Consider the following 26,272-nt stretch of genomic DNA (forward strand, 5'->3'; position numbering starts at 1 on the left):
CAATCTTGGTAGAGGACCACTAGATGATGCTACATACCAAATATCAAAGCCCTAGGCCATGTGGTTTTGTACAAGAAGGTTTTCAAAGTTTTCCCTATATAAGTCTATATAAACCATGTGATCCCCGGGGCGGGGCCATATATGACCCTAGGGGGATAATTGAACAATTTTGGTAGAAGACCACTAGATGATGCTACACACCAGATATCAAAGCCCTAAATCCTGTGGTTTTGGACAAGAAGATTTTTAAAGTTTTTCCTTTCGGTTGCCATGGCAACCAGAGTTCTGCATGGAATTAAATTCTTTGAATAATTTTGAAAGGGGGCCATCCAAGGATCATTCCTGTGAAGTTTGGTGTAATTCTGCCAAGTGGTTTTCAAGAAGAAGATTTTTTTAGGAAATGTTGAAGGACGGACACCGGACATTATTATATTATTATTATTATTATACCAGATTTATATAGCGCCCTTTTCATGATCAATTTCACGTTCAAAGGCGCTTTACACTGAGCGGTCACAAAAGCTCACCATAAGCCTTTGGCTCAGGTGAGCTAAAAGTAAGTTTCAAATCTACATGCCTTTAAACAACAGCCATTTGTACTTGCATGCAAAACTTTAAACAAGATGTGACGCAATGCCAGGGTGAGTAGAATAGCTAGACTATTCTTAAAATAGTTGCGCTAAAAACAGAATGACACCACCTATTTACCAAATTGAGAAAAATGCAGGATTTTTCCCAATTCAGTCGGTAACAGACCTTTTCTCAAAGTGACCCAAAAAAAAAATCTGCAAGTAAAATGCAACATCCCAGATGATGCTACTATTATAATAACCTTATTTTACTACACATAAGCAGACATAATACATGTATGAAATCTCAACCTCTCTACTTTATAGGTAGAAACAAGTTGCATAAAATTCGACAGTCTTTCTTACATTTTAAGCAGTTGTTTGAACACTTTAAGCAGTTTTTGAACACTTTAAGCAGTTTTCAAACACTAAACAACACTTTCACTGACATGTAGTCCTCATGGTTGTGTATATAGTCCAGCCATCAACCTCTAAACAAAATCATTCATTTTTGACACTTCCAGCATTTTTGTTTGTTTATGGTATCGTCAGGTTAACAATTACCTTTCAGACTTTGGCATAATCACTGACATATTTTTAAAGAAAAAGAAGAACAAGAGGGCCATGAAGGCCCTGTATCGCTCACCTGACCTACTGACCTAAAGATCATGAAGATAGTTTCATTAAGATATGGTCATAAATGTGGCCTCTAAAGTGTTAAGCTTTTCCTTTGTTTTGACCTGGTCACCTAGTTTTTGACCCCACATGACCCAGATTCGAACTTGACCTAAAGAACATCAAGATTAACATTCTGACTAAGTTTCATGAAGATACAGTCATAAATGTGGCCTCTAGGTGTTAACAAGCTTTTCCTTTGATTTGTCCTAGTGACCTAGTTTTTGACCCCACCTGACCCAGATTTGAACATGACCTATAGATCATCAAGATTAACATTCTGACCAAGTTTCATTAAGATATGGTCATAAATGTGGCCTCTAGAGTGTTAACTAGCTTTTCCTTTGATCTGACCTGGTGATCTAGCTTTTGACCCTACATGACCCAGATTCAAACTGGACTTTGAGATCATCATGAGTAACATTCTGACCAAGTTTCATGAAGAAACAGTTATAAAAGCGGCCTCTGCAGTGTTAACAAGCTTTTCCTTTGATTTGACCTGGTGACCTAGTTTTTGACCCCAGATGACCCAATATCGAGCTCATTCAAGATTTTATCAAGGGTAACATTCTGACCAAGTTTCATTAAGATTGGGCCAAAATTGTGACCTCTAGAGTGTTAACAAGTTTTTGCTTTGATTTGACCTGATGACCTAGTTTTTAACCCCAGATGACCCAATATCGAAGTCATCCAAGATTTTATTGAGGGTAACATTCTGACCAAGTTTCATTAAGATTAGGTCAAAATTGTGACCTCTAGAGTGTTAACAGTCAAATTGTTGACGAAGGACAGACGACAGACACAGGGCGATCACAAAAGTTCACCTTCAGCACTTCGTGCTCAGGTGAGCTAAAAATGAATGGGTATAGCTGTCGGCATAGAATAAAAGTAAAACCAGCTTCCGATACAGTTACCAACAGAAGTTATAAACAACACGATCATATCTGTTTTCTTTTGAAATCACCTTTCACTGTGATCTTTTTATCCAATGTCTGGATGCTTTTTACGTGAAGTGAGAAATAAAGTGTTTTCATCAACAAACAAGATCTCATATGGATATCACAAGATTTAGTGAGATCTGTCTCTAAGAAAAACTCGTGAGAGTTCCAAATCTATTTTATTTTATAGATCTTTTAAGTATAGCCCCCTATCCCAGTAACCTGTAACAAAGAATTATGTCCTCTTTCATTTCTATAAGCCAATTATCAACCATACATATTGCCAGTTTTAGCGTGATAATTCTTTTCTTCAAAACATTGCGTGTGTCTGCATGTATCCATATTGCTGCTGAGGTGTGTTCTGATACCCTGGGCTGGTTGGCTGATTATATGATGACGTCCTTGACCTTGAGGCAGTATTTTGAGACAGTGACCTTGACCTCTGTTGTTGTTGTTGTTGCTTCTGCAGGACTGGAAGGCCTTGTTCTTGAACAAGTTTTTCTAAACTACCAAAGTGATGTTTTGTTATAAGCTGTAGTTCTTCAAAAACTGCAAAAACAAAAGGTAATTACTGCAACAAAATTATAACTCTCTACCGAATTATTTCTGACAAGGCAGTCTGAAAAACAGCTAAATCCCCCGCCACTGCTATGGATAGTGAAAGGGTAAACCTTTGATTTTAGCTGTGACCTTGACCTTGAACTGACATGGCTGACTCATAAATTCTGCACAACGTCTTGATGAGGTGATCATTTGACCCAAGTTTCATGAAAATCCTTCAAGGGGTTTAGGAGATACAGAGCTGAAAACTTTGACCTTCAGTTGTGACCTTGACCTTGAGTTGACATGGCTGACTCATGAGTTCTTGATGAGGTGATCATTTGATCCAAGTTTAATGAAAATCCTTCAAGGGGTTAAGGAGATACAGAGTGGACACCAAATGAAAGGCTCAAACCTTCGACCCTTAGTTGTGACCTTGACCTTGAGCTGGCACGGCTGACTCATAATTTCTGCACATCGCTCTGATGAGGTAATCATCTGACCCAAGTTTTATAAAATTCCTTCAAGGGGTTAAGGAGATATAGAGTGGACACGAAATGGAAGGTTCAAACCTTTGACCTTCAGTTGTGACCTTGACCTTGAACCGACATGGCTGACTCATAAGTTCTGCACATCGCCTTGATAAGGTGATCGTTTGACCCAAGTTTGATGAAAATCCTTCAAGGGGTTTAAGAGATATAGAGCGGACACAAAATGGAAGGCTCAAACCTTTGACCTTGAGTTGTGACCTTGACCTTGAGCCGGCATGGCTGACTCAAGGGTTCTGCACATTGTCTTGATGAGGTGATCATTTGACCCAAGTTTTATAAAATTCCTTCAAGGGGTTTAGGAGATATAGAGCGGACACAAAATGGCAGGCTCAAACCTTTGACCTTGAGTTGTGACCTTGACCTTGAACCGACAAGGCTGACTCATGGGTTCTGCACATCGTCTTGATGAGGTGATCATTTGACCCAAGTTTCATGAAAATCCTTCAAGGGGTTTAGGAGATACGGACCGGATACGATTTTGTTACGGACGGAAGGATGGAAGGACAGAAGGACGGACGGACGGACTGACGGAAGGAGACCATTCCTATAATCCCTCCGTCATGGCGGGGGATTAAAAAAATTATCCACCATTAAGTTAACAAAGAAAACAAAACTTTACAAAGATCTAAACATTGAGGATATGAAAGTCTGTAAATACATTGCTGCAAGCTTAAATCCAAGTTTTACTTGAGAAATAAACTAAACGATACGACCAAATGTGAAAACAAATTTAATGCTTTAATATTTGAAGATAAAAATAACCAAGAATCTAAGCTTTTGTGTTGTGTTCTAATTTTGCGGATTGATGCTACCAGCAAATTCACTATAATTGGTTTCCCAAGGTTAACTATGATTTCACATTATGTAAGATTTGTATATGACAAAGCATGTTAACAACTGATGTCACATCAAACTACTTGTAGCAACCAACACGTTACGCTACAATAATTGATCTACAATATATTACAATTGGAATTATATATTTTAAGTAGAAACATGGTTTATTATTTAAACATGTCAAAGAGTTTAAATGTCTTTTGGAATGAATTCGCATGGGCATAACCTGATATGAAATTTGAACAAGGTTTTCACCTGGTCCAGCGTATTGTTTATGATCTGATGTGTGTATGAGGATTTTCTGTAGTATGTTCACCATGGCAGCCGTGGCCAACACTTTCTCCGATAACGGCAGCATTGAGAAGTAATCAAAATCTATTTCGAAAGGGTTTCTTGGGGCAGGATATGTACACAACTTCACTAATTCAGCTATAATGTCCCATACATACACATCTGAAAATTCAGAATATTAAATAAAGATATAACAAATAATTACATATTTTAAACAAAATATATGAAGCATTTCTGCCGAATAGCATTTTTAGATGACCAGCAAAAGTCTGGCCTTCATCTTGAAAGCATAAAAAGATAAAGTATATCCAGTCTGCTTTGCAATGAGACAGGATGTAAATGAAATCAATGAAAATACAATATATATCCAGTCAGCTCTAAAACAGGACAGGATGAAATTGAAAGCATGAAAATATTATATATATCCAGTCTGCTTTGCATGAAAATATATATCCAGTCTGGTTGACAATCGGAAAGGACCGAACTGAAATCAATGACAATCCATAGATTTCATCAAAATATAAAAGAAATAAAATCTATAATTGCCAATTTAAGGTAATGGACCCATAAGGAATGTCAAAATTACATGACACACAAGGAATATGTTAATGAACAGAATTTTCAATGTCCTTACACATCCACTAACTTAAGGCAGTTTTCAAACATAAGTTAATATATTTGCGATATGGCTTCAGTAACATGATACAGGCTTTTCTTACATAATTTACTTTTGTAACACAATCCTATTATTATAAACTGATACACCTGTAATTATTACACATCAACGTAACTTTCAATTTCCTGTCTCACTTGTTTATAATTTAAGACAACCATATTTGCTTTTGTAGTAAATCTGATGCCCTTGAGTTGCAAATACTTCTATGTAAATTTGACTAACATATCAGCATCTAAATTTTCTTAAACTCTGGTCAAAGGGATATTACTTCTGCCTTCATTTCCTGTCAAAAAATTTCAGATTGCTTACAAAAAAAACAAGAGCACCGCCTTGCAGGTGCTGACGCTTATCTGATTTTTTTTTGTATAATAGACTAGATGCCCACGGGCAAAATGTCGAGCCCGCCAGCTGTCAAAAGGACTTGGAGTTGCACATGACACTCCTTGTCCCATTGAGGCAAACATTTATGCCAAATAGAAAAGAGACTGCAAAAAGTTACAATATAAGTTATTTAAAGTAACAACAAAGGGATGTAAATCTTAAAAAAAAAAAAAAAAAAAAAAAATTCTAAGTCCACACAAAAATCCTCATCAGAAGAGATAGGTCAAAATACACCTGAAAATTGGATGTAACATGCATGTTGTACTACAGAAAAGTGGTGTTGATTTTTCCCTACGACCAGTAATAAAAAAGTTACGAATATAAGCTATTTATAGTAACAACAAAGGAAAGTAATTCTAGGATCTTGCGCATGACACTCCGTCTCATGATGATGAACAATTGTGCCAAGTTACATCAAAATCCCTCTATGCATCAAAAAGAAATGCTCCAGACAAAGTCATTCTTGTATCTAACTTTTGACCTCTAAGTGTGACCTTGACCTTACACCTAGGGACCTGGTTCTTGCGCATGACACTCCGTCTCATGATAGTGAACAACTGTGCCAAGTTACATCAAAATCCCTCCATGCATGAAGAAGAAATGCTCCAGACAAAGTCATTTTTGAATTTGACCTTTGACCTGTAAGTGTGACCTTGCCCTTTGAGAAAGGAACCTGGGGTTTGCGCAAGACACTCCGTCTCACTGAGGTTAACATTCAAGCCAAATATAAACAAGATTGCTCCATGCATGTCAAAGTTATGGTCCGGACGGACGCACACACGCCATACACCGAACAGCCATTTGGACAACTATATCTTCGCTTCCGCAAGTGGGCTCGACAAAAAATCGTCCTACCCATGATTTTCTAAGTCCAAAAAGGGCCATAATTCTTGCAAAAAGTAGGATGGAGTTATGTCTCTTGATGTACAGAGTCAGCTTATGATGGTGAACAACTGTTGCAAGTTTCAAAGCAATAGCTTGAATAGTTTAGGAGAAAAGCTGACCTAAACATAAAACTTAACCAATAAATCTGATATTTTGTAAGTCCAAAAGGGGCCATAATTCTTGCAAAAAGCAAGACAGAGTTATGTTTCTTGCTGTACATGGTCAGCTTACGATGGTGAACAAGTGTTGCAAGTTTTAAAGAAATAGCTTTGAAACTTTATGAGAAAAGCTGACCTAAACATAAAACTTAACCAAGAAATCTGATTTTCTAAGTCCAAAAGGGGCAATAATTCTTGAAAAAAGCAGGATGGAATTACGTTTCTTGATGTACAGGGTCAGCTTATGATGGTGAACAAGTGTTGCAAGATTCAAAGCAATAGCTTTGATAGTTTAGGAGAAAAGTTGACCTAAACATAAAACTTAACCAAGAAATCTGAAGTCGAAAAGGGGCCATAATTCTTGCAAAACGCAGGATGGAGTTATGCTTCTTGCTGTACAGGGTCAGCTATTGATAGTGAACAAGTGTTCCAAGTTTCAAAGCAATACCTTTGATGGTTTAGGAGAAAAGCTGACCTAAACATAAAACTTAACCAGGCAATGCCGACGCCGATCAAGTGATGACAATAACTCATCATTTTTTTCCCCAAAAATCAGATGAGCTAAAAATGAGTAACACAAGAAGCAGTCAAGTTACTTAAAAGTAACTAAAATTATATTAAACGAAAGTGCCATAAGGACCTAAGTCACCAACTTGACCTCTACTATTTAATCATACTCCCAACCAAGTCTGATGAACATCCATCAGTATGTTAATAAGGTCCTTAAAAATATGATCACTGTTGCCAAACCAGCTCTTATTTAGAAGAATTTGCTGATAATAAAAGCATGCAAACACTAAACCCCACCCACTTTTAGGCAATGTGCAAAATAAAACAACTAAAATATGAAATGTTTAAGAAAATCTGTTATGACCAATGTACTAGTTTTAGATAAAGTCTGTGGGAGTTGCATTAATAAGGCCTAAAAAATCTTTGTATCTGGTAACATGCTCAAAAAATTAGGGTAGGTAGGTCGGAACATTTTTTTTTTATTTAAGGGAGACTTTTCGGAATTTTTTTTTATGTCAAAAAAAAATGATTACAAATAAGGGGGTTATAAGGGGGAATGAACTAGGCGGCATACATTTAGACGAACTACAACAAATGGCAGAGGAGTGCGATGGTAGTGAAGATGAGGGGGAAGAGGACTTGGACAGAAATGACATTATTCTTTTACAGCAAAAGTCATACAATCTATTGTTGTCATTGATGTAAAATGGAAATAAAGTGGAAATAAAATACATGTAGTACTGTAAACAGTTGTGTTTGTTAGATTTTAGTTTTTTCATGATCTTAGTTACCACATTTTGTTATCAGGGACTCCTAATTTTCAGCAGGGATTCCTAAATTTCCCAGCAGGTATTCCTTCGGGATACCTGGCAAAAAAGTTAGTGTCGAACGCTGAAGGAGTCATTTTAAGTTGTTTTTTTGTATCTATTTTTTAACTAGAAAATGCTTTTGTAAAAAAGCGCATGTCTCCCCCAATGCAAAGTCCTATAGGCAAGAAGTCAATAGGGGTCAGGAGCGAAAGTCAAAGAGACACTGATGGTTGGCTGCAATAGGGATCATCTACTTGGCATGTCCAGTCATTTAGTGTGAGTAGGTAGGTAGGGATTTTTTTTTTTTCGTTTTTTTTTTTTTTTGTATGCTAATTATTGTACAACACCTGCATTTTCTTTTTAACCCTCTGGTTTATACACCTTCTGGGTACTAACACTTCTCTGTAGAATGCTAACTTGATTGTAACATATCTACAAGGGTGGTAGTTTTCACATAGTATGAATACTAATATTACTAGTAATATCACCTTTTTAATAACAATAAAAACAACAGATAGCCTGACACCAGTCAGAAACAGAGCTTATTATCTCCATATGAACTTTAAGATTATCAATATATTAAACAAAAATAATTGGCCAGACCTTTTGAATGTCCTTGCACTGGCTAGGGTAATAAAAGAACATTACATTCCCTAGGATTCAGCATTGAAGTACATAGCAAAATCTTTGATATTTTAATACCCTGTAGATCTGAGTCTGATTACTAGCACCGCACTCCTTCAAAGCCTATGTATCATGTAATTTTAAGACAATACTTAATTGTTTTACATTGTTTACTCAGGGCTTAAGCTATGTTAATATTTTAGGGAGAAGTCATTTCTTCCTCAGCTAAGATTATGGAGAAGTGGAGTGATTTTAGGGAAACGCGGAAAGATTTTTAATAGTGCCATGACATGCAAGTTTAAAATGGAACTAAATATACTTATCAATGTAAACCTAATTTCTTATCCTTGTGAATCTAATGTGATTAAACTGCAAATTAAAGTTTTTTTCACTCTTGCAATGATTGCCTTAACCAAGAAAAGCCTAATCTGAATATGAATACAATTAAAAAAAACTAGGTTAATTCCATATCAGCAAAAATAAATCAAGCTTCCAGTGCTAATGCACTCAAAGTCAAAACACAAAAACCCATAAAAGCATTTCACAGTCACTTCTTGAATTAAATACATGTCAATAGCAGTGACATCACTATGACATCACACATAATACACGTCTTCTTTGATCTGCTAGTGTCTTCTTTGATCTGCTACTTTCGGCACACATTAAAAGAAACAGTTGGCAGACAGATTAAACTCAGTTTCTGATGGCAAGTGTCAAAAATTTGCATGAATTTCAGTTACATTATTTAAGTCACAGAAAGTTTCAGTAATAATAACTATGTTTCTAAAGTCTGGGTTTTGAAAAATAGGAAAAAGTGGACCCATGGAAATTTAATTTCACGCAAATAGGAAAATCTAGAAATGTAAACATTATGGATTTCTTTCGCTGGTTTTAGTCATTGCATTGAAAGGATGTTTAACTTTATAAATAAATTTTCAGGTAAGAAAATTTTGTTTGTCTAATATTTTTGACTTTGTGCTCTTTCCAAGTGACTTGTGCAGTGTCACTGCAGTTTTATCCTCGGGGCAGATTAAAAAGATTATGCAACGACAAAAGATCGAAACTAAAATTATTATTTGTTTGCAAAATTGTTTGAGAAATTATGACAGAATAATATCCAAGAATTTATCTATCCCAGATGTTTTATGTACGAGAAAAATCATTATTTTACAAATCTAAAACTCGGTTAAATACGTCTGCTGTATTGCACAGATAACACTATGTACCACGATTTGTCCATGTGGAATTTTCTAAACAACTTTTTGTATGAATTTTTGTAGTATATCAGGAAATCGGCAGGGCGTTCGGTAGACCCGAGGTTCTGGGTTTTAACTCGCACTTATCGAGAAAAACTCGTATTTGACCCACACAAAAAATTTCGTGGGCTTCTCGCGGTTTGTATTTGGTACAATAATGTCTGTCATTGCCAAAGGTATTTATTGATCAATGTGTAAAAGTTAATTGATAAACAATGCATGAAGAGCAGCCTATTATCGTATTTGTGTCACTTGTTAATTAGCGATATACACAAAGCGTAACATTCACACATTTTGTTTCTTATCGGTCATATCGATCATTCACGTAGTTGAACCTCAACGAACACTGTCTAGGAAAACTTATACAAATACAAATAGTTACCCAAAAGAAATAACGAAACAGGAAAGAATAAAAACATGGCACCGATAAAAAAAAATAAAATCCGAGTTTTGGGTTAAAAAATTGTTCGAGTCGCGGCGATTTTCGTGAGTCGGTCGCGTTACCGCAAACAAACAATTTTTTAAGGATGGCCCTATTAAGTTTCAACATTGTAGGTTAAGTGGTTCTCAAGTTATTTCCAAAAAATGATTTTACATGAACAGGCCACTGTGACCTTGACCTTTAATAGACTGACCCCAAAATCAATAGGGGTCATCTACTCTGCATGTTCAATCATCCTATGAAGTTTCAACATTCTGGGTCAAGTGGTTCTCAAGTCATTGATCGGAACTGGTTATCAATGTTCAGGCCCCTGTGACCTTGACCTTTAACGGAGTGACCCCAAAAACAATAGGGGTCATTTACTCTGCATGAACAATCATCCTATGAAGTTTCAACATTCTGGGTCGAGAGGTTCTCAAGTTATTGATTGGAAATGGTTTTCTATGTTCAGGCCCCTGTGGCCTTGACCTTTAATAGAGTGACCCTAAAATCATTAGGGGTCATCTACTCTGCACGACCAATCATCCTATGAAGTTTCAACATTCTGGGTCAAGTGGTTCTCAAGTTACTGACCGGAAATGGTTTTCAATGTTCAGGCCCCTGTGACCTTGACCTTTAACAGAGTGACCCCAAAATCGATAGGGGTCATCTACTCTGCATGACCAATCATCCTATTAAGTTTCAACATTCTGGTACAAGTGGTTCTCAAGTTACTGACCGGAAATGGTTTTCAATGTTCAGGCCCCTGTGACCTTGACCTTTGACGGACTGACCCCAAAATCAATAGGGGTCATCTACTCTTCATGACCAATCATCCTATGAAGTTTCAACATTCTGGGTCAAGTGGTTCTCTAGTTATTGATCGGAAATGGTTTTCAATGTTCAGGCCCCTGTGACCTTGACCTTTGATGGAGTGACCCCAAAAACAATAGGGGTCGTCTACTCCAGCAGCCCTACAACCTTATGAAGTTTGAAGGTTCTAGGTCAAATGGTTCTCCAGTTATTGCTGGGAAATGAAGTGTGACGTACGGACGGAAGGACGGAAGGACAGACGGGCGGACGGACAGGGCAAAAAACAATATGTCTCCTGGGGGAGACATAATTAGCTCTGGGAGAACCACTAACTTAAACAAGCATAATAAAGATCCAATAGACCAAGTTTGGTGAAGATCCATCATGAAAATCATTAATTATTATCTATCTTTTGCTGTAGTGGCCCCCAATGGCAATCAAATGGAAGCAACTGATTTTTTTTACATCTGTGCAAGGGTACTACATATCAAATTTGGTGAAGAACAGCCAAATGGTTCATAAGATAAATAATTCATCCAAATTTTTAACTGTTAATTAAAAACCAATTTACAATGTTCCTACTTTTGCCACCCTGTGTATAGTACTATCTTATATATACTGACAAAGCAAGGAAAATCAATGCGGCAGAATGAGTGGTTTAAACAGCAATACCAATGCACTGATGCACCACTGATGTTTTGGATACAATTTACTAGCAAAATGAACATACATACAACAAAGGATTGTACAACTGACCATTATCTTTCCACTTTAAAGTTGACTTTAATTTTAATGGACAATCTTTTTCTCTTGATTCTCCTGTAAGCTTCACCAGTCTTTCATGATTTGATCTCACCCACACGTATGGACAGTTATAACGACCATAGCCGGCTATGAGGAATAACGTTGATTTTTCATCCTGAAAAAAACATTTTACAATAAGATGATGTCAATATGAAAATGGTTGAAAAATTTAAAAAACTTACAGCTCTGTTATAAGTGCATTAAATACAGTAAAACCATTATTATTCAAGTTTAAAAAGACACAAAGCTCCAAACTTACTTAATTTGTGCTGACTATTGGTCACTGAAGGCTTAAAATAACTCTGATTCAGGCTTCCAGAAAGTTAGGATTCAGTGTAACAGAATATTAAAAACATGTTTTACAGTAGATGGAGAATCAAACTTACACTGGGTATAAATTTTGTCATACAGTATGTGAATATGTCCACTTTACAAAAGTTGTAGTTTCATGCTTACAAGTTATAATGGATAGAGATAAAGACCAACAGTACTTAAAATTTCAGGTACATACATGTATAGTTCACACTTCCAGCAAGTAGGAAGTCAGGCTTACAGTTGACAAAATATTCATAGTTACAGGGAGCAAAGTTTCAATTTTAAGTCAGGCTTACAGTTGACAAAATATTCATAGTTACAGGGAGCAAAGTTTCAAATTTAAGTCAGGATTACAGTAGGCAAAATATTCATAGTTACAGGGAGCAAAGTTTCAATTTTAAGTCAGGCTTACAGTTGACACAATATTCATAGTTACAGGGAGCAAAGTTTCAATTTTAAGTCAGGCTTACAGTTGACAAAATATTCATAGTTACAGGGAGCAAAGTTTCAATTTTAAGTCAGGCTTACAGTTGACACAATATTCATAGTTACAGGGAGCAAAGTTTCAATTTTAAGTCAGGCTTACAGTTGACAAATTATTCATATTTACAGGGAGCAAAGTTCCAATCTTAAGTCAGGCTTACAGTAGGCAAAATATTCATAGTTACAGGGAGTAAAGTTTCAACTTTAAAGTAAGTAAAGTTCAAGCTTACCAGCAAGTAGAAAGTCAGGCTTACAGCATGTAAAGATACAGAGATATAGAGAGCAAAGTTTCAATCTTAAAGTAAGTATAGTAGGTAGACTCAGGTTTATAGTAGATAATGATACAGATTTACAACAGATAGCCAGATTTATATTAAGATTCAGTTTACAGGAGAAACAGATAAAGTTTCACAGAAGATCAAAATTCAAGCCTACAGTAGGTTTAAGTTAAGAATAAGACTTAAGACAGGTAAAGATTCAGGTTTACTGTAGATTAATATTCAGTAACAGTAGCTTAAGGTTCAGACTCACAGTGGGTATAGTTTCAGGCTTACAGCAGGTAAAGACTTCCACTTACAGTGAGTGGATCAGTTTTACAGCAGATTCAGTGTTATAGAGAGATATTCAGACTGACAGTAGGCTGACAATGAGGTTTGCAGCAGATATTCAGACTTAATGTGGAGATTCATGCTTTCATTAGTTAGAATTTCAGGCTCACAGTACAAATGTAGATAAATATTCAGCCTTACAGAAGATACAGATTCAGGCTTACGTGAGGTGAAGTAACGAGTTAACAATATGTAAAGATACAGGTTTACGGTAGATGAAGATTCAGGTTTACAGCAGATATATATTCAAGCTTATGTAAGGTAAAGTAACAAGCTAACAAAATGTAAAGATACTGGTTTACGGTAGATGAAGATTCAGGTTTATGGTAGATATAATATTCAAGCTTATTTAAGGTAAAGTAATAAGCTGACTGCAGGTAAAGATTCAGGTTTACAGTAGAAACAGACTCAGGCAACCAGTAGATGTTCAAGCTTACATAAAGTGAAGATACAGGCTTACAGTAGGTAAAGATTCCTCTTCACTAGGTGAGGCTGGAGGTAAACCAACATCTTTTACACCATGTGTGCTGAGAATCATCTGTGAACGGACAGACAACATCAAAGATCTCCTGAAAAGATATCAGTTTAGTAGAATACTGACTCTACTGTATATAAATATTTTTTGTAATGTTTAATGTCACACCGACACAATTATGGCGACTTTCAAGCTTTTAATGGTGGAGGAAGATACTAAGTGTCGTTCATGCATTATTTCATCACAAGCTGACATCTGGGCAGAACAATCCACTTTCCATTAGCCAGCTGGATGGCTTCCTCACATGAAGAATTCAATGCCACGAATGGGGCTCTAACCCGCATCAGTAAGGGGCAAGTGGTTCCAAGTCAGTAACCTCAACTACTTGGCCATAGAGGCACCATATAAACTTTGTATGTATACGTACACCTAGCTTCTTAAAAAAAAAGCCTTTTGTTTTTATTGTCACCTATTGAATCTTTGCCTACATATAAAAGACGTCAAAGCAATTCAGGTATCTTTTAAAATTAGGACAGATAAAATAAGCATAGTAAAATCATCAATATTTGTGGCAAACTAATTTTTGCAGATTTTGTTGATGTATCAATCTACAAAATTAAATCCAAGTTTACAAATTAGTATTATTAATGGTGGGTGTCACGAACACCTGCGTGCCTCCAAGCATGGGCAAGCACCTGGATATTAAAGAACCTTCTATAGGCCGGTTGGATGGCTTTCTCTGTGTGACTATTTTAATTTTTAAAAACATTTTCTTTGAGGAATAACTGGTCTACACTTACTGGTCGTATGGTAGGTTATTTGAACTGAAACTCTCTGATTTAGACAACGTTTTCCTCTCTGCTTCAGAATAATCAGATCTACTGTGGACTGGACTAGAAATGCTCTGTAAAATAATATACACTTATTGATCCACAAGCCGTTCATATTGAACATATGTGTTATACTACATGACATCAGAAAGAAATTCATTGTTCTTTTCTCAAGCTGACCTTGACCTTTAGGATTATTCCTGACCCTAAACTGTAAGTTGTCTGCCACTTACCAATACCAATTCTTACAGGAGTTCTGATGAGAATATGAACTATAGATATGAAGACGTACTGAAATTGAGAAGCTTGACATAAAACTGAAAGCAAAATCAACATATTTATTAAGCACAGTTTTTAGTGGGCAAACAAGGAGCTGCGTTCAATAAACGCTTGATGCCCCCTGTGGCATCCTTGTCGATACAAAGCAACCTAAGTCCAAAACGAGGTCAAGTTCAAGGTCAAGGTCAAACTGAGGTCAGGTGATGTCTGAAGATGAGGAATGGTCACAGGATACATCTGCATTAATATCGAGTCATTCTAGTAAGGTGTATTGATGCTAGACGAAACGGTCCCATTTGGTTAACCATGAGATGGCCCATATAAAGCAACCTAAGTCCAAAAATGAGGTCAAGTTTGAACTGAGGTCAGGTGATGTCTGAAGATGAGGAATGGTCACAGGTTACATCTGTATTAGTATCAAGTCATTCTAGTAAGGGATATTGATGCTAGACGAAACGGTCCCATTTGGTTAACCTTGTACGGACGGACGGACGGAAGAACGAACGAATGAATGGACAGGACAATCACTATATGCCTCCCACATCAGTAGATGCCGGGGGCATGAAAACTATTCACAGCTAATGTTGAAAAGTTGTTAACAAATGACTATACATAAAACATTATATACTGTATCTTCTATATACACATAGTCTTCTCTATTCCTCAATCAGTCAAGCTAAACATGGGCTTTAACTGAAAGTTTAAGATTATTTCAATTTAATATTTTTGCTTTTAAACTGTGCTGATGAGACAGAATAATAAGCAATACCTGTGGATGGTTCAAAACACTAAGAACCATTTCCTCTCGACCTCGCATATACATTGCAAAGTATTTGAAACCCTTTACTGTCCCAAGTTTCAACATTTCAGCCAAGAATGCCTGAAGCTTTTTCTTCAGCACTGCTTCCTGTGACTGGAAAATAAATGTACAAAGAATCAACAAGACTGACATCAATTCAATATATATACTTATAAAAATGTTAACCTATTAACAGATACACCTTTTCAAAATATCACACACCTTATGGGTAAAACTGGGGATTTTTTCAGTATTTTGAAAAGAACCAACTCTAACAAGAGCACCGCCTTGAGGGTGCAGATGCTCATCTGATTTTTTTGTCTTTGTATAATAGAAATATTGTCCTACCCTAAGTCCAAAAGGGGCCATAGTTCTTGCAAAAAGCAGGATGGAGTTATTGTTGCTGTACAGAGTCAACTTTTAATGGCGAATAAGTGCTCCAAGTTTTAAAGCAATAGCTTCAACCATTAAGGAGAAAAATTGACCTAAACGCAAAACTTAACCAAGAAATCTGATATTTTCTAAGTCCAAAAGGGGCCATAATTCTTGCAAAAAACAAGATGGAGTTATGTTTCTTGCTGTACAGAGTCAGCTTTTGATGTTGAACAAGTGTTGCAAGTTTCAAAGCAATAGCATTGATAGTTTAGGAGAAAAGCTGACCTAAACATAAAACTTAACCAAGAAATCTGATATTTTCTAAGTCCAAAAGGGGCCATAATTCTTGCAAAAAGCAGGATGGAATTATGTTTCTTGCTGTACAGAGTCAGCTTTTGATGTTGAACAAGTGTTGCAAGTTTCAAAGCAATAGCTTTGATAGTTTAGGAGAAAAGCTGACCTAAACATAAAACTTAACCAAGAAATCTGATATTTTCTAAGTCCAAAAGGGGCCATAATTCTTGCAAAAAGCAGGATGGAATTATGTTTCTTGCTGTACAGAGTCAGCTTTTGATGTTGAACAAGTGTTGCAAGTTTCAAAGCAATAGCTTTGATAGTTTAGGAGAAAAGCTGACCTAAACATAAAACTTAACCAAGAAATCTGATATTTTCTAAGTCCAAAAGGGGCCATAATTCTTGCAAAAAGCAGGATGGAATTATGTTTCTTGCTGTACAGAGTCAGCTTTTGATGTTGAACAAGTGTTGCAAGTTTCAAAGCAATAGCTTTGATAGTTTAGGAGAAAAGCTGACCTAAACATAAAACTTAACCAAGAAATCTGATATTTTCTAAGTCCAAAAGGGGCCATAATTCTTGCAAAAAGCAGGATGGAATTATGTTTCTTGCTGTACAGAGTCAGCTTTTGATGTTGAACAAGTGTTGCAAGTTTCAAAGCAATAGCTTTGATAGTTTAGGAGAAAAGCTGACCTAAACATAAAACTTAACCAAGAAATCTGATATTTTCTAAGTCCAAAAGGGGCCATAATTCTTGCAAAAAGCAGGATGGAATTATGTTTCTTGCTGTACAGAGTCAGCTTTTGATGTTGAACAAGTGTTGCAAGTTTCAAAGCAATAGCTTTGATAGTTTAGGAGAAAAGCTGACCTAAAACATAAAATTTTACAAAGGCAACGCCGACACCAACGCCGATCAAGTGATGACAATAACTAATCTTTTTTTTTTTTTCTAAAAAATCAGATGAGCTAAAAAGGCCTTAGCTTTGGGAATTTTAGTGGCGTTTTGGTAAAAATTGGGAAAAAATTCCAATTATCCATTAAATCTATAACAACAGCATAAAACTATCTGACATATGCCCATTTCTTTACAGAGATTTTTATTTTACATGATCTATTTATCAATTTTTCTTTACTTTATACAGAGAAAGAACATTATTTGAACAATTTCATTACAAGAGTATTGGGAATCTGACTCAACAATGCTATTAAATCAGCAAAAAAAAAACAAAATACCCTTAATTCTGAGCAGATAGAACAAACTATTTTATTTACTGTAAAAAGAAATTATATTCAAAATGATCAAAAGCTGTTGTAAGACAATAGTGCTTGTCTATCAGAAAAACAGGGGAGTAAAAACTGACAAAATACTGAAAACATAGACATAAGCAAGTGCAAGTGGGCAAAAAATATCATACAATTTGACAAAACTTGCTACATTTTATGTGTACTGAAAAAAAGTTTCATCAAACGAATCTCTCTCGCCATGCCAAGGATGTAAACAGGGGGTCATCCGATTCTCATTCACACGAAAATTGCCTAAATAAAGTATCACTATTCACATTTTTTTCGTCCAATATTTTTGTAAAACTAAAATAGTTCCTGAAAAACGTGATTAGCTATGTAGTGATTGTAGATATATAAGGTCACTTCCAAAGCCTTGCTGTCGGGTTAACCCTTTAGCGACATGGTTAGAGTGTCCGCCTACAGATCATGAGGTCCGGGGTTCGATCCTCGATAGAGTCTGAGGTATTTACTACAATCATTGGAGACGAGGACGTTTGACCGATTCATGCATTTGGATGAGGCAAGAAACTGATAGGTTCAGTTGATTCCTCGGGCTAGAAACTGATAGGAGGTTCAGTTTATGCCTCGGGCTAGAAACTGATAGGAGGTTCAGTTGATGCCTCAGGCTACAGTGTTTTTTTTCAGCCGTTTTTATAGCCGTTATTCGGCTATATTCCCAATGCCAAAAAGTATATATTTTTCCCAAAATGAGTGCAAAAATTCCAAATCTACATTCTGAAAAAAATTTCCATCAAAATTGCACAAAAACTGACCAAATTATGGACAATTTTGTAATGGAAGTATGTTAAAGAGGTTGTACAATGTCAAACAAGTGTATGAGAAAATGCTTACGGGTAAATACATCCTTACTATATCCTATGGGACTAAATATTTCCCAATTAGGAACATTTACGCGTCAGAATTCCCAACTTTGGGGGTATAGGCTATGTTCCCAAATTAGCTAGAAAAAAACCTGGGCTAGAAACTGATAGGTGGTTCAGTTGATGGCTGGTCCTTCTAAGTTAGAGAGGAGAGGAGTGTAGTGGTTGTAGATATATAAGGCCAGTTTCAACAGCTTTCTGTTAGGTTAACCATTAGCAACGTGGATAGAGTGTTCGAAATTACAGTGGTTTCGTCAAATCACCAGTTCGTCATACTTAATTTATATAGTAAGTAAGAAGTGGTTTCGTCATAAAGACTTTATATAGATAATAGGTTAATACAATAGAAGATGACCACACCTATTTAATGGCAGTTAATCTCGATGATTGCATTAAAGTGATTCGCCCATACTTAATCGATAATGTTACTCAAATTGCAAATGAGTTATAACAAATTATTGTGTATTAAAAACGAGTTCTAGATGAATATTTTTATTTTTGAAACATAGTGTGAGAAAAAATCTACTACGTTTATGAAATAGACGGCTTGATCTATCCTTCATTTCATGAAAAAAAAATGAATGATTAGCGAACAATGCAGATCATGAGCAGACTTCATGGATGTGTAGGCTGATCTTGATCTGCACTGGTCGCAAATGCAGGTATACTTGCGATTAGGAAGTTGATAAATAAAGTGAACTATCACTGATGCTGTAAAAAAATGTACAATTTTGGTAATATGAATTATCGGACTTGTCTGACATTAAAAATTTGGCGAACAGTTAGATATATTTACATATCCAAAATATGAATGTTATAAATGTACCAATGGAAATACATTTTGTCTATCTTCACATTTACTCTTATAATTTTGTTAACGTAAGTATTTGTTTGCCATAATACTTATTTTGTGTAATTTTAATTAGAAGAAGGAAGGTTTTACACAACTTAAATTACAGCCTTTATTATCCCCGCGTAAGTTAACTGTTGTGAACATCATTAGCTTGTATGCGTAATTATCGCCGCGTAAGTTTGGAAACATCGTTAGCTTGTATGCGTAATTATCACCGCGTAAGTTTGTGAACATTGTTAGCTTGTATTTGGTTATGGTTTGACATCAGTTTGGTTATGAAAGCGAGATGACGTCCCAGTTACATTCAACGTAGTGGAAGGTGGTACCAAGCGCGGGGGACAGAATCTGGTCAGTAGTGATGGTTATACATACAAACGAAGGGTAAGTTTATTATTATTTCTCTTAATAAAAACAATGCATTTTTATACTTTCAAGTTTCAAGTTTATAGTTATATATCAATAGTTCGATTGTTCAATCATTTTTAATATCAGTTTTCAGTTGGTATCCTGTAACATTCCTGTAACATTTTACATCTGTGTATCTATAATTATGTTATTTTCATTTCAGAATGTTAAAGATGGTCACGTATACTGGACATGCAGCATACGCAACAAGAACTTCAAGTGTATGGCAAGTGTGAAGCAGTACGGGGACTTATTCACGCCTAGTCTGAATGGACACCAGCATCCCGCTGAACCTGGCACTCTAAAGAAGGTGACAAAAACAGCGAAGGTAATTTTTATTAACGTAGGTCTATTCAGTATTCATTCAATTACTTAACTTAATCAAGTTAATGCGGCTACAATTAATAGGATGGTCATGGAAAAATCTTTTATTCAACGATAGTTACTTAATTTTTATATTTAACTTAAAACTCAAGTTGAAAAAGGTTTATTTATATTCAAATTGTACTTAACTCTAAACACGTTCATTTCGCAATTTCTTTTTTCATTGCAGGTGAAGCAAGTTGCTCGTGAAAATGTTTTCCGTCCTGCCGGTGAAATTGTGGAGACCGTGATGAAGGATCTGATTTCGGCAGAAGAATTTGCTCTACCGAAACCAGATCTTCTTATCAGGGCCGCCAATCTTCATCAGCAGAATCTCCGATCAAAGGATCCAACTACGCTGGACTTCAAGATCAACACCACTTTCATCGGGCCAGACTTCGTTGCAGACGACATCCGGGTAGACGACCAGAGGCACATACTTCTTGCCACAACACCCCAGCTACAGCAGCTTAAACAGGCCAGGCGGTGGTTCTTGGATGGCACCTTCAAACTGGTGAAACGCCCGTTTTACCAGTTAATGTGGGTAGAAGGAAATATGTGGCAGCCGAACCACTGGAGTGTGTTCAGGAAGACGGTCAGGACAAACAACGATGTTGTTTTGCGTCGAATTTAACATTTGCATTTACAAATTGTAAACCAGTAATAAATACATAAGTTTCGTACATAAGAATTAGTTTAATAAAAACTAAATCTCTATTTATCTTAATAATCAGCAATTATATCATTTATTCTTCTTTTCATTTTCATTCCATTTTTTTGTATAAATAATTAGCTTTGAAATTATCTTTTAAAAGTTAACAACTAATTAACTTGTTTGCCACACAAAGTACATCAACAATAAAACGACCAACAAACAATCATTATTACACTATAACAATAAGTATGACGAAACCACTTCTTATTTACTATATAAATTAAGTATGACTGAAAATGCAAAATAATAAATTGCTTCCACATATTTCACACGACTCGGACACCGCAAAGAGACGAGTTAGGGCGTCAGCTAGGACAGGCGGTCCTGTAAAACACTTTTGTTTCACAATATGGCTAGTTGTACATCAAAATCTCACACAGGCGGTACCGGTAGCAGTCATAGGTCTGCCGGTGGCGTCTCGGGCTTGGCTGACTCTCGGGTGCGGGAGGCAGGGTCCGGCCATCGTGGCGAATCCAACGAGCACCCGACCAAGTTCAGGGCAGCAACTTGGAATCAGGGTACCCTGAAGAAGAGAGGCAGTGAGGTGGTGGAGACTCTGACCCGGACAAGAGTGGACCTCTGCTGTGTGCAAGAGCATAGATGGGCTGGCAGTCTTTCAGCGAATCAGACCCACCAAATCAAAGGAAAGGACTCTATATACAAGTTCTTCTGGAGTGGAAATGATAGGGGTCTAGAAGGTGCTGGAATTCTGTTGGCTGAGAAATGGGTCGACAAAGTGTTTGACGTTCAGCGTGTTTCCGATAGAATCATTCTCATGAGACTTGTCATAGGCAAGGTTGTCTTCACCTTCCTATCCGTGTACGCACCACAGTCCGGGCTATCTGAAACTGAGAAAGAGCGCTTCTATGACCTGCTACAAGGAGTTGTCACCAAAATCCCTGCATCAGAGATTCTTGTTCCATCGGGGGACTGGAATGGCCATGTAGGTGCTAAAGGTCAAGGTTTTGAGGAAGTTCATGGTGGTCGAGGATTTGGTATCCGTAACACTGAAGGAGAGAGAGTGTTGGAGTTTGCCTTAGCAAATGATCTGGTTATTGGCAACACCTGCTTTATTAAGAGAGACAGTCACCTTATCACATACTGTTCAAGTAATCACAGAACACAGATAGACTACATACTCTACCACAAGAGTTTCCGCAAATCAGTTCAAAATGTGAAGGTCGTCCCAATTGAGGAATGCGTCCAACAACATAACCTGGTTGTTTGTGACTTCACAGTTTGCATCCCCACAGCTAAAAAGCGCAGATTCATTCCACGTATCCGTACCTGGAAGCTTAGGGATCAAGCCGTGGCAAATGAATTCCATGCTACCTTCAAGGACAAAGTAACTGATGATGCAAACATGGATTCTGATGGTTCTGTGGAAGATGTGTGGGCAAGATTCAACAAGAGATCACAGAGTGATCTTGGCGCCCACCAATGTGCCATTTTTGAGTGTTCCAAATTTCAAGACTTATTGACTAGCTCAAGGTCAAATTTCATTTCCATACACAACACAAATCTATGCAAGTGGTCCAAATTTGAAGGCTGTAGCTTGAGAAATGTAAAAGTAGGTCACTAGGTCAAAATCCAGGTCAAATTTTACTTCGGAATACAAAACTATGCATGTGGTCCAAATTTGAAGCCTGTACCTTCAAAAATGTGAAAGTAGGTCACTAGGTCAATGTAAAGGTCAAAGTTTGTTTCGGTACACAAAACTATGCATGTGGTCCAAATTTGAAGGCTGTAGCTTGAGAAATGTAAAAGTAGGTCACTAGGTCAAAATCAAGGTCAAATTTTATTTCGGAATACAAAACTATGCATGTGGTCCAAATTTGAAGCCTGTAACTTAAAAATGTGAAAGTAGGTCACTAGGTCAATGTAAAGGTCAAAGGTCATTTCAGTACATAAAACTATGCAAGTGGTCCAAATTTGAAGGCTGTAGCTTCAAAAATGTGAAAGTAGGTCACTAGGTCAATGTCAAGGTCAAAGTTTTTTTCGGTACACAAAACTATGCACGTAGTCCAAATTTGAAGGATGTAGCTTGAGAAATGTGGAAGTAGGTCACTAGGTCAAAATCAATGTCAAATTTCATTTTGAAACACAAAATTATGCATATGGTCCAAATTTGATGCCTGTACCTTCAAAAATGTGAAAGTAGGTCACTAGGTCAAAATAAAGGTCAAAGTTTTTTCCAGTGCACAAAATTATGCATGTGGTCCAAATTTGAAGGCTGTAGCTACAGAAATGTGAAAGTAGGTCACTAGGTCAAGATCAAGGTCAACTCATGTCAAGGTTCATCTTGCCACTCAAAAATATACATGTGGTCCAAGTTTGAATGTTGTAGTTACTGACAAGAACATTTTAAAAGCTTTTCCCTATATAAGTCTATATGAACCATGTGACCCCCGGGGCGGGGCCATATTTAACCCTAGGAGGATAATTTGAACAAACTTGGTAGAGAACCACTAGATGATGCTACATTACAAGTATCAAAGCCCTAGGCTTTGTGGTTTGGACAAGAAGATTTTCAAAGTTTTTCCCTATATAAGTCTATGTAAACCATATGACCCCCAGGGCAGGGCCATATTTGACCCCAGAGAAATAATTTGAATCATCTTGGTAGAGGACCACTAGATGATGCTTCATACCAAATATCAAAGCCCTAGGCTCTGTGGTTTTGGACAAGAAGGTTTTCAAAGTTTTTCCCTATATAAATCTATATAAATTATAGAAATAAACAAAGGGCCATAACTCACTCATAAATTGTTGAACCAGTCTGATTTTCAGGGGGACACAACTAGGGTACCAATACATCATTCTGACAAAGTTTGGTCAAAATCCCCCCAGTAGTTTCTGAGGAGATGCGATAACGAGAAATTGTTAACGGACGGACGGACGGACGGACGGACGGACGGAATGACGGACGGACGGACCACGGACGCAGAGTGATTTTAATAGCCCACCATCTGATGATGGTGGGCTAAAAACCCACTTCTTGAAACAGCCTCTGGAGTGTGTGGTCTTTCTAAAAACCACAGGTGGAAAAGGGAAACCTGGTGGTGGGACGATAGGGTTGAAGATGCGGTCAAGGCGAAGCGGGTTAGCTTTAAGACATATAAAGCTCTGGTTAAAGCAGGCAACAAAGGCTAAGGCTGCCTACAATGAGGCCAAGCGGGCAGCAAAACATGCGGTTTGGCAGGCAAAGTCAGAAGCTGAGAAGGAGCAGTTCGCTTACATCTCTCCGAATGATAGCAGCATCTTCAAGCTTGCAAAACAAATGGACAGGACAAATCAGGATGTTGTGGGTGAAAAGTGTGTTAAGAATGATGCGGGAGAACTATCTCTGAATGATGAGGACAAGATGAAGGCCTGGGTTGAACACTATGCTAGACTTCTGAATGTTGAGTTCGAGTGGCCGAGTGACCTACTTCCTAAGGTTGATCCAGTGGAGGGTCAACCCCCACCTGTCACCATGGATATTATCCGCAAGGCTCTCAGCAAGATGAAGTGTGGCAAAGCTGCAGGCCCCTCGGGCATCATAGCTGAGATGTTGAAGGCTGCAGGTGAGGAGGGCATAGATTTGTTAAGAAAGCTGGCGGAAGTTGTCTTTAGTAGTGGTGTGATCCCCAAGGATTGGCAAGAGAGCTACATCCTGAACCTCTACAAGGGTAAAGGTGATGCCCTCGATCGAGAAAATTATCGAGGCCTTAAGCTCACCGACCAGGTTATGAAGTTACTGGAGAGTGTGTTGGACAGTTTCATCCATGGTATGGTGGACATTGACTCTATGCAGTTTGGCTTTGTGCCAGGCCGAGGTACAACAGATGCTATCTTCATCCTACGCCAGCTACAGGAGAAGTACATAGCTGCAAACAAGCCACTTTATATCGCGTTTGTCGACTTGGAGAAGGCCTTCGATCGTGTACCAAGGAAAGTCCTCTGGTGGGCACTGAGGAGTCTGGGTGTTGAGGAATGGGCTGTTCGTGTCATTCAGGGTATGTACTCTGATGTAAGAAGCCGTGTACGAGTCAACGGGCAGTACGGCGAGGAGTTCGGAGTTGAAGTTGGAGTTCATCAGGGATCTGTCCTCAGTCCCCTACTTTTCATCCTCGTACTGGAGGCTCTGTCACGCGAGTTCCGCACAGGTGTGACTTGGGAGCTCCTGTATGCAAGACGACCTAGCTGTGATCGCCGATTCACTGGAGGAATGTGTCACTAAGCTGAAGGCGTGGAAGAATGGTATGGAAGACAAGGGTCTGAGAGTGAATATGAAGAAGACCAAGTTTATGATCTCTGGCTCTGGTCTGGATCTTCTGCGAGACTCCGGTGCTTTTCCTTGCGCGGTCTGTCGGAGTGGTGTTGGGGTAAACTCCATCGAATGTTCCAAGTGCAGACATTGGGTTCACAAGAAGTGCAGTGGCATCATTGGAAGACTGAGCACCAATCCATTTTACGTATGTCCAAGATGCTGTGGCCAGGCAGGGCCAATTGATGGTAGACCAGTCACTCAAGTAGATGTGGATGGTACTCTGCTTGACGTGGAAGCCGGTTACTGCTATCTTGGCGACATGCTGTGTGCTGGTGGAGGCTGTGAACTTGCCATCATTTCCAGATGTTGTACTGCCTGGGGAAAGTTCAAGAAACTCCTGCCAATTCTGACTTCCAAGCATGTATCCCTCAAGACTCGTGGAAAAGTGTTCAATGCCTGTGTCCGTTCTGCCCTACTGCATGGTAGTGGAACGTGGGCGCCTTCTGCTCCAGATTTACAGCGGCTCCGTCGAAACGACAGGTCAATGATCCGATGGATCTGTGGCATCAAACCCAGTGACGACGTACCCATAGCAGCACTGTACGCAAAGCTGGGGTTACAGGAGGTGACAGAGGCTATTCGTACCAGACACCTGAGGTGGTATGGCCATGTCATTCGTGCATCCTGATGCATCAACTCAATCTTGAGTATGTCCATACCAAACTCCAAAGGACGTGGGAGACCTAAAAAGACCTGGTTGGAATGTGTCAAGCGGGACTTGAAGGCTTACAACCTTGACAGCTTTGACCCACATGACAGAGAAGCATGGAGACTGGTTGTTAAACAATCTAGCCACCTGCTGCCTACCCTAGTTACTGGGACACCCGCAGCAGTCGACAAATAAACACAGGATATGATGATGATGATATTTCAGTTTATTTCAAGAAGTGTGTTTACAAAGTGTGTGAAACCAGTTACACTGACTCTAAACATTTCGATTTTTGGAAGTCCATAATCGCCATAAAAGTTATAATGGAGGTCTACTGGAAAACAGTTGGTGGTCTCTTACCACAAATGATAGGGAATAGATTGGTATCCTAAAATTGGAACTATCCGACAAGTGGTTACTACGGAAGTACGCAAAATCAGCGAGAACTTTAAAATTTATAGTTTAAGCAATTTCAAACTTGACTGAAAAAAGCATTAGCTGAGTTTATACTTACCGAAGCATCCATTTTAACCGACACTGCCTATTTTACCTGAATTTGCTGAAAAAGTAATTAATCGATTTTCTTTGAACGCTTGATATTTCTAATCAAACACTT

At 37.8% G+C, this 26,272-nt stretch overlaps 1 protein-coding gene across 1 annotated transcript; it reads right to left on the minus strand.

The window, feature by feature from the left end:
* LOC123554607 (uncharacterized) lies at nt 1-26,272 on the minus strand. Its single transcript, XM_045344858.2, has 7 exons — nt 26,171-26,272; nt 15,498-15,641; nt 14,420-14,523; nt 13,605-13,713; nt 11,691-11,853; nt 4,366-4,563; nt 1-2,731 (listed from the first exon to the last, which is right to left on the minus strand). The coding sequence occupies exons 1-7, from the start codon at nt 26,180-26,182 to the stop codon at nt 2,493-2,495; spliced, it is 969 nt and encodes a 322-aa protein (XP_045200793.1). The 5' UTR covers nt 26,183-26,272; the 3' UTR covers nt 1-2,492.

Source organism: Mercenaria mercenaria, chromosome 7 (genome assembly GCF_021730395.1).
Source record: "Mercenaria mercenaria strain notata chromosome 7, MADL_Memer_1, whole genome shotgun sequence".
NCBI classification, from domain to species: domain Eukaryota; kingdom Metazoa; phylum Mollusca; class Bivalvia; order Venerida; family Veneridae; genus Mercenaria; species Mercenaria mercenaria.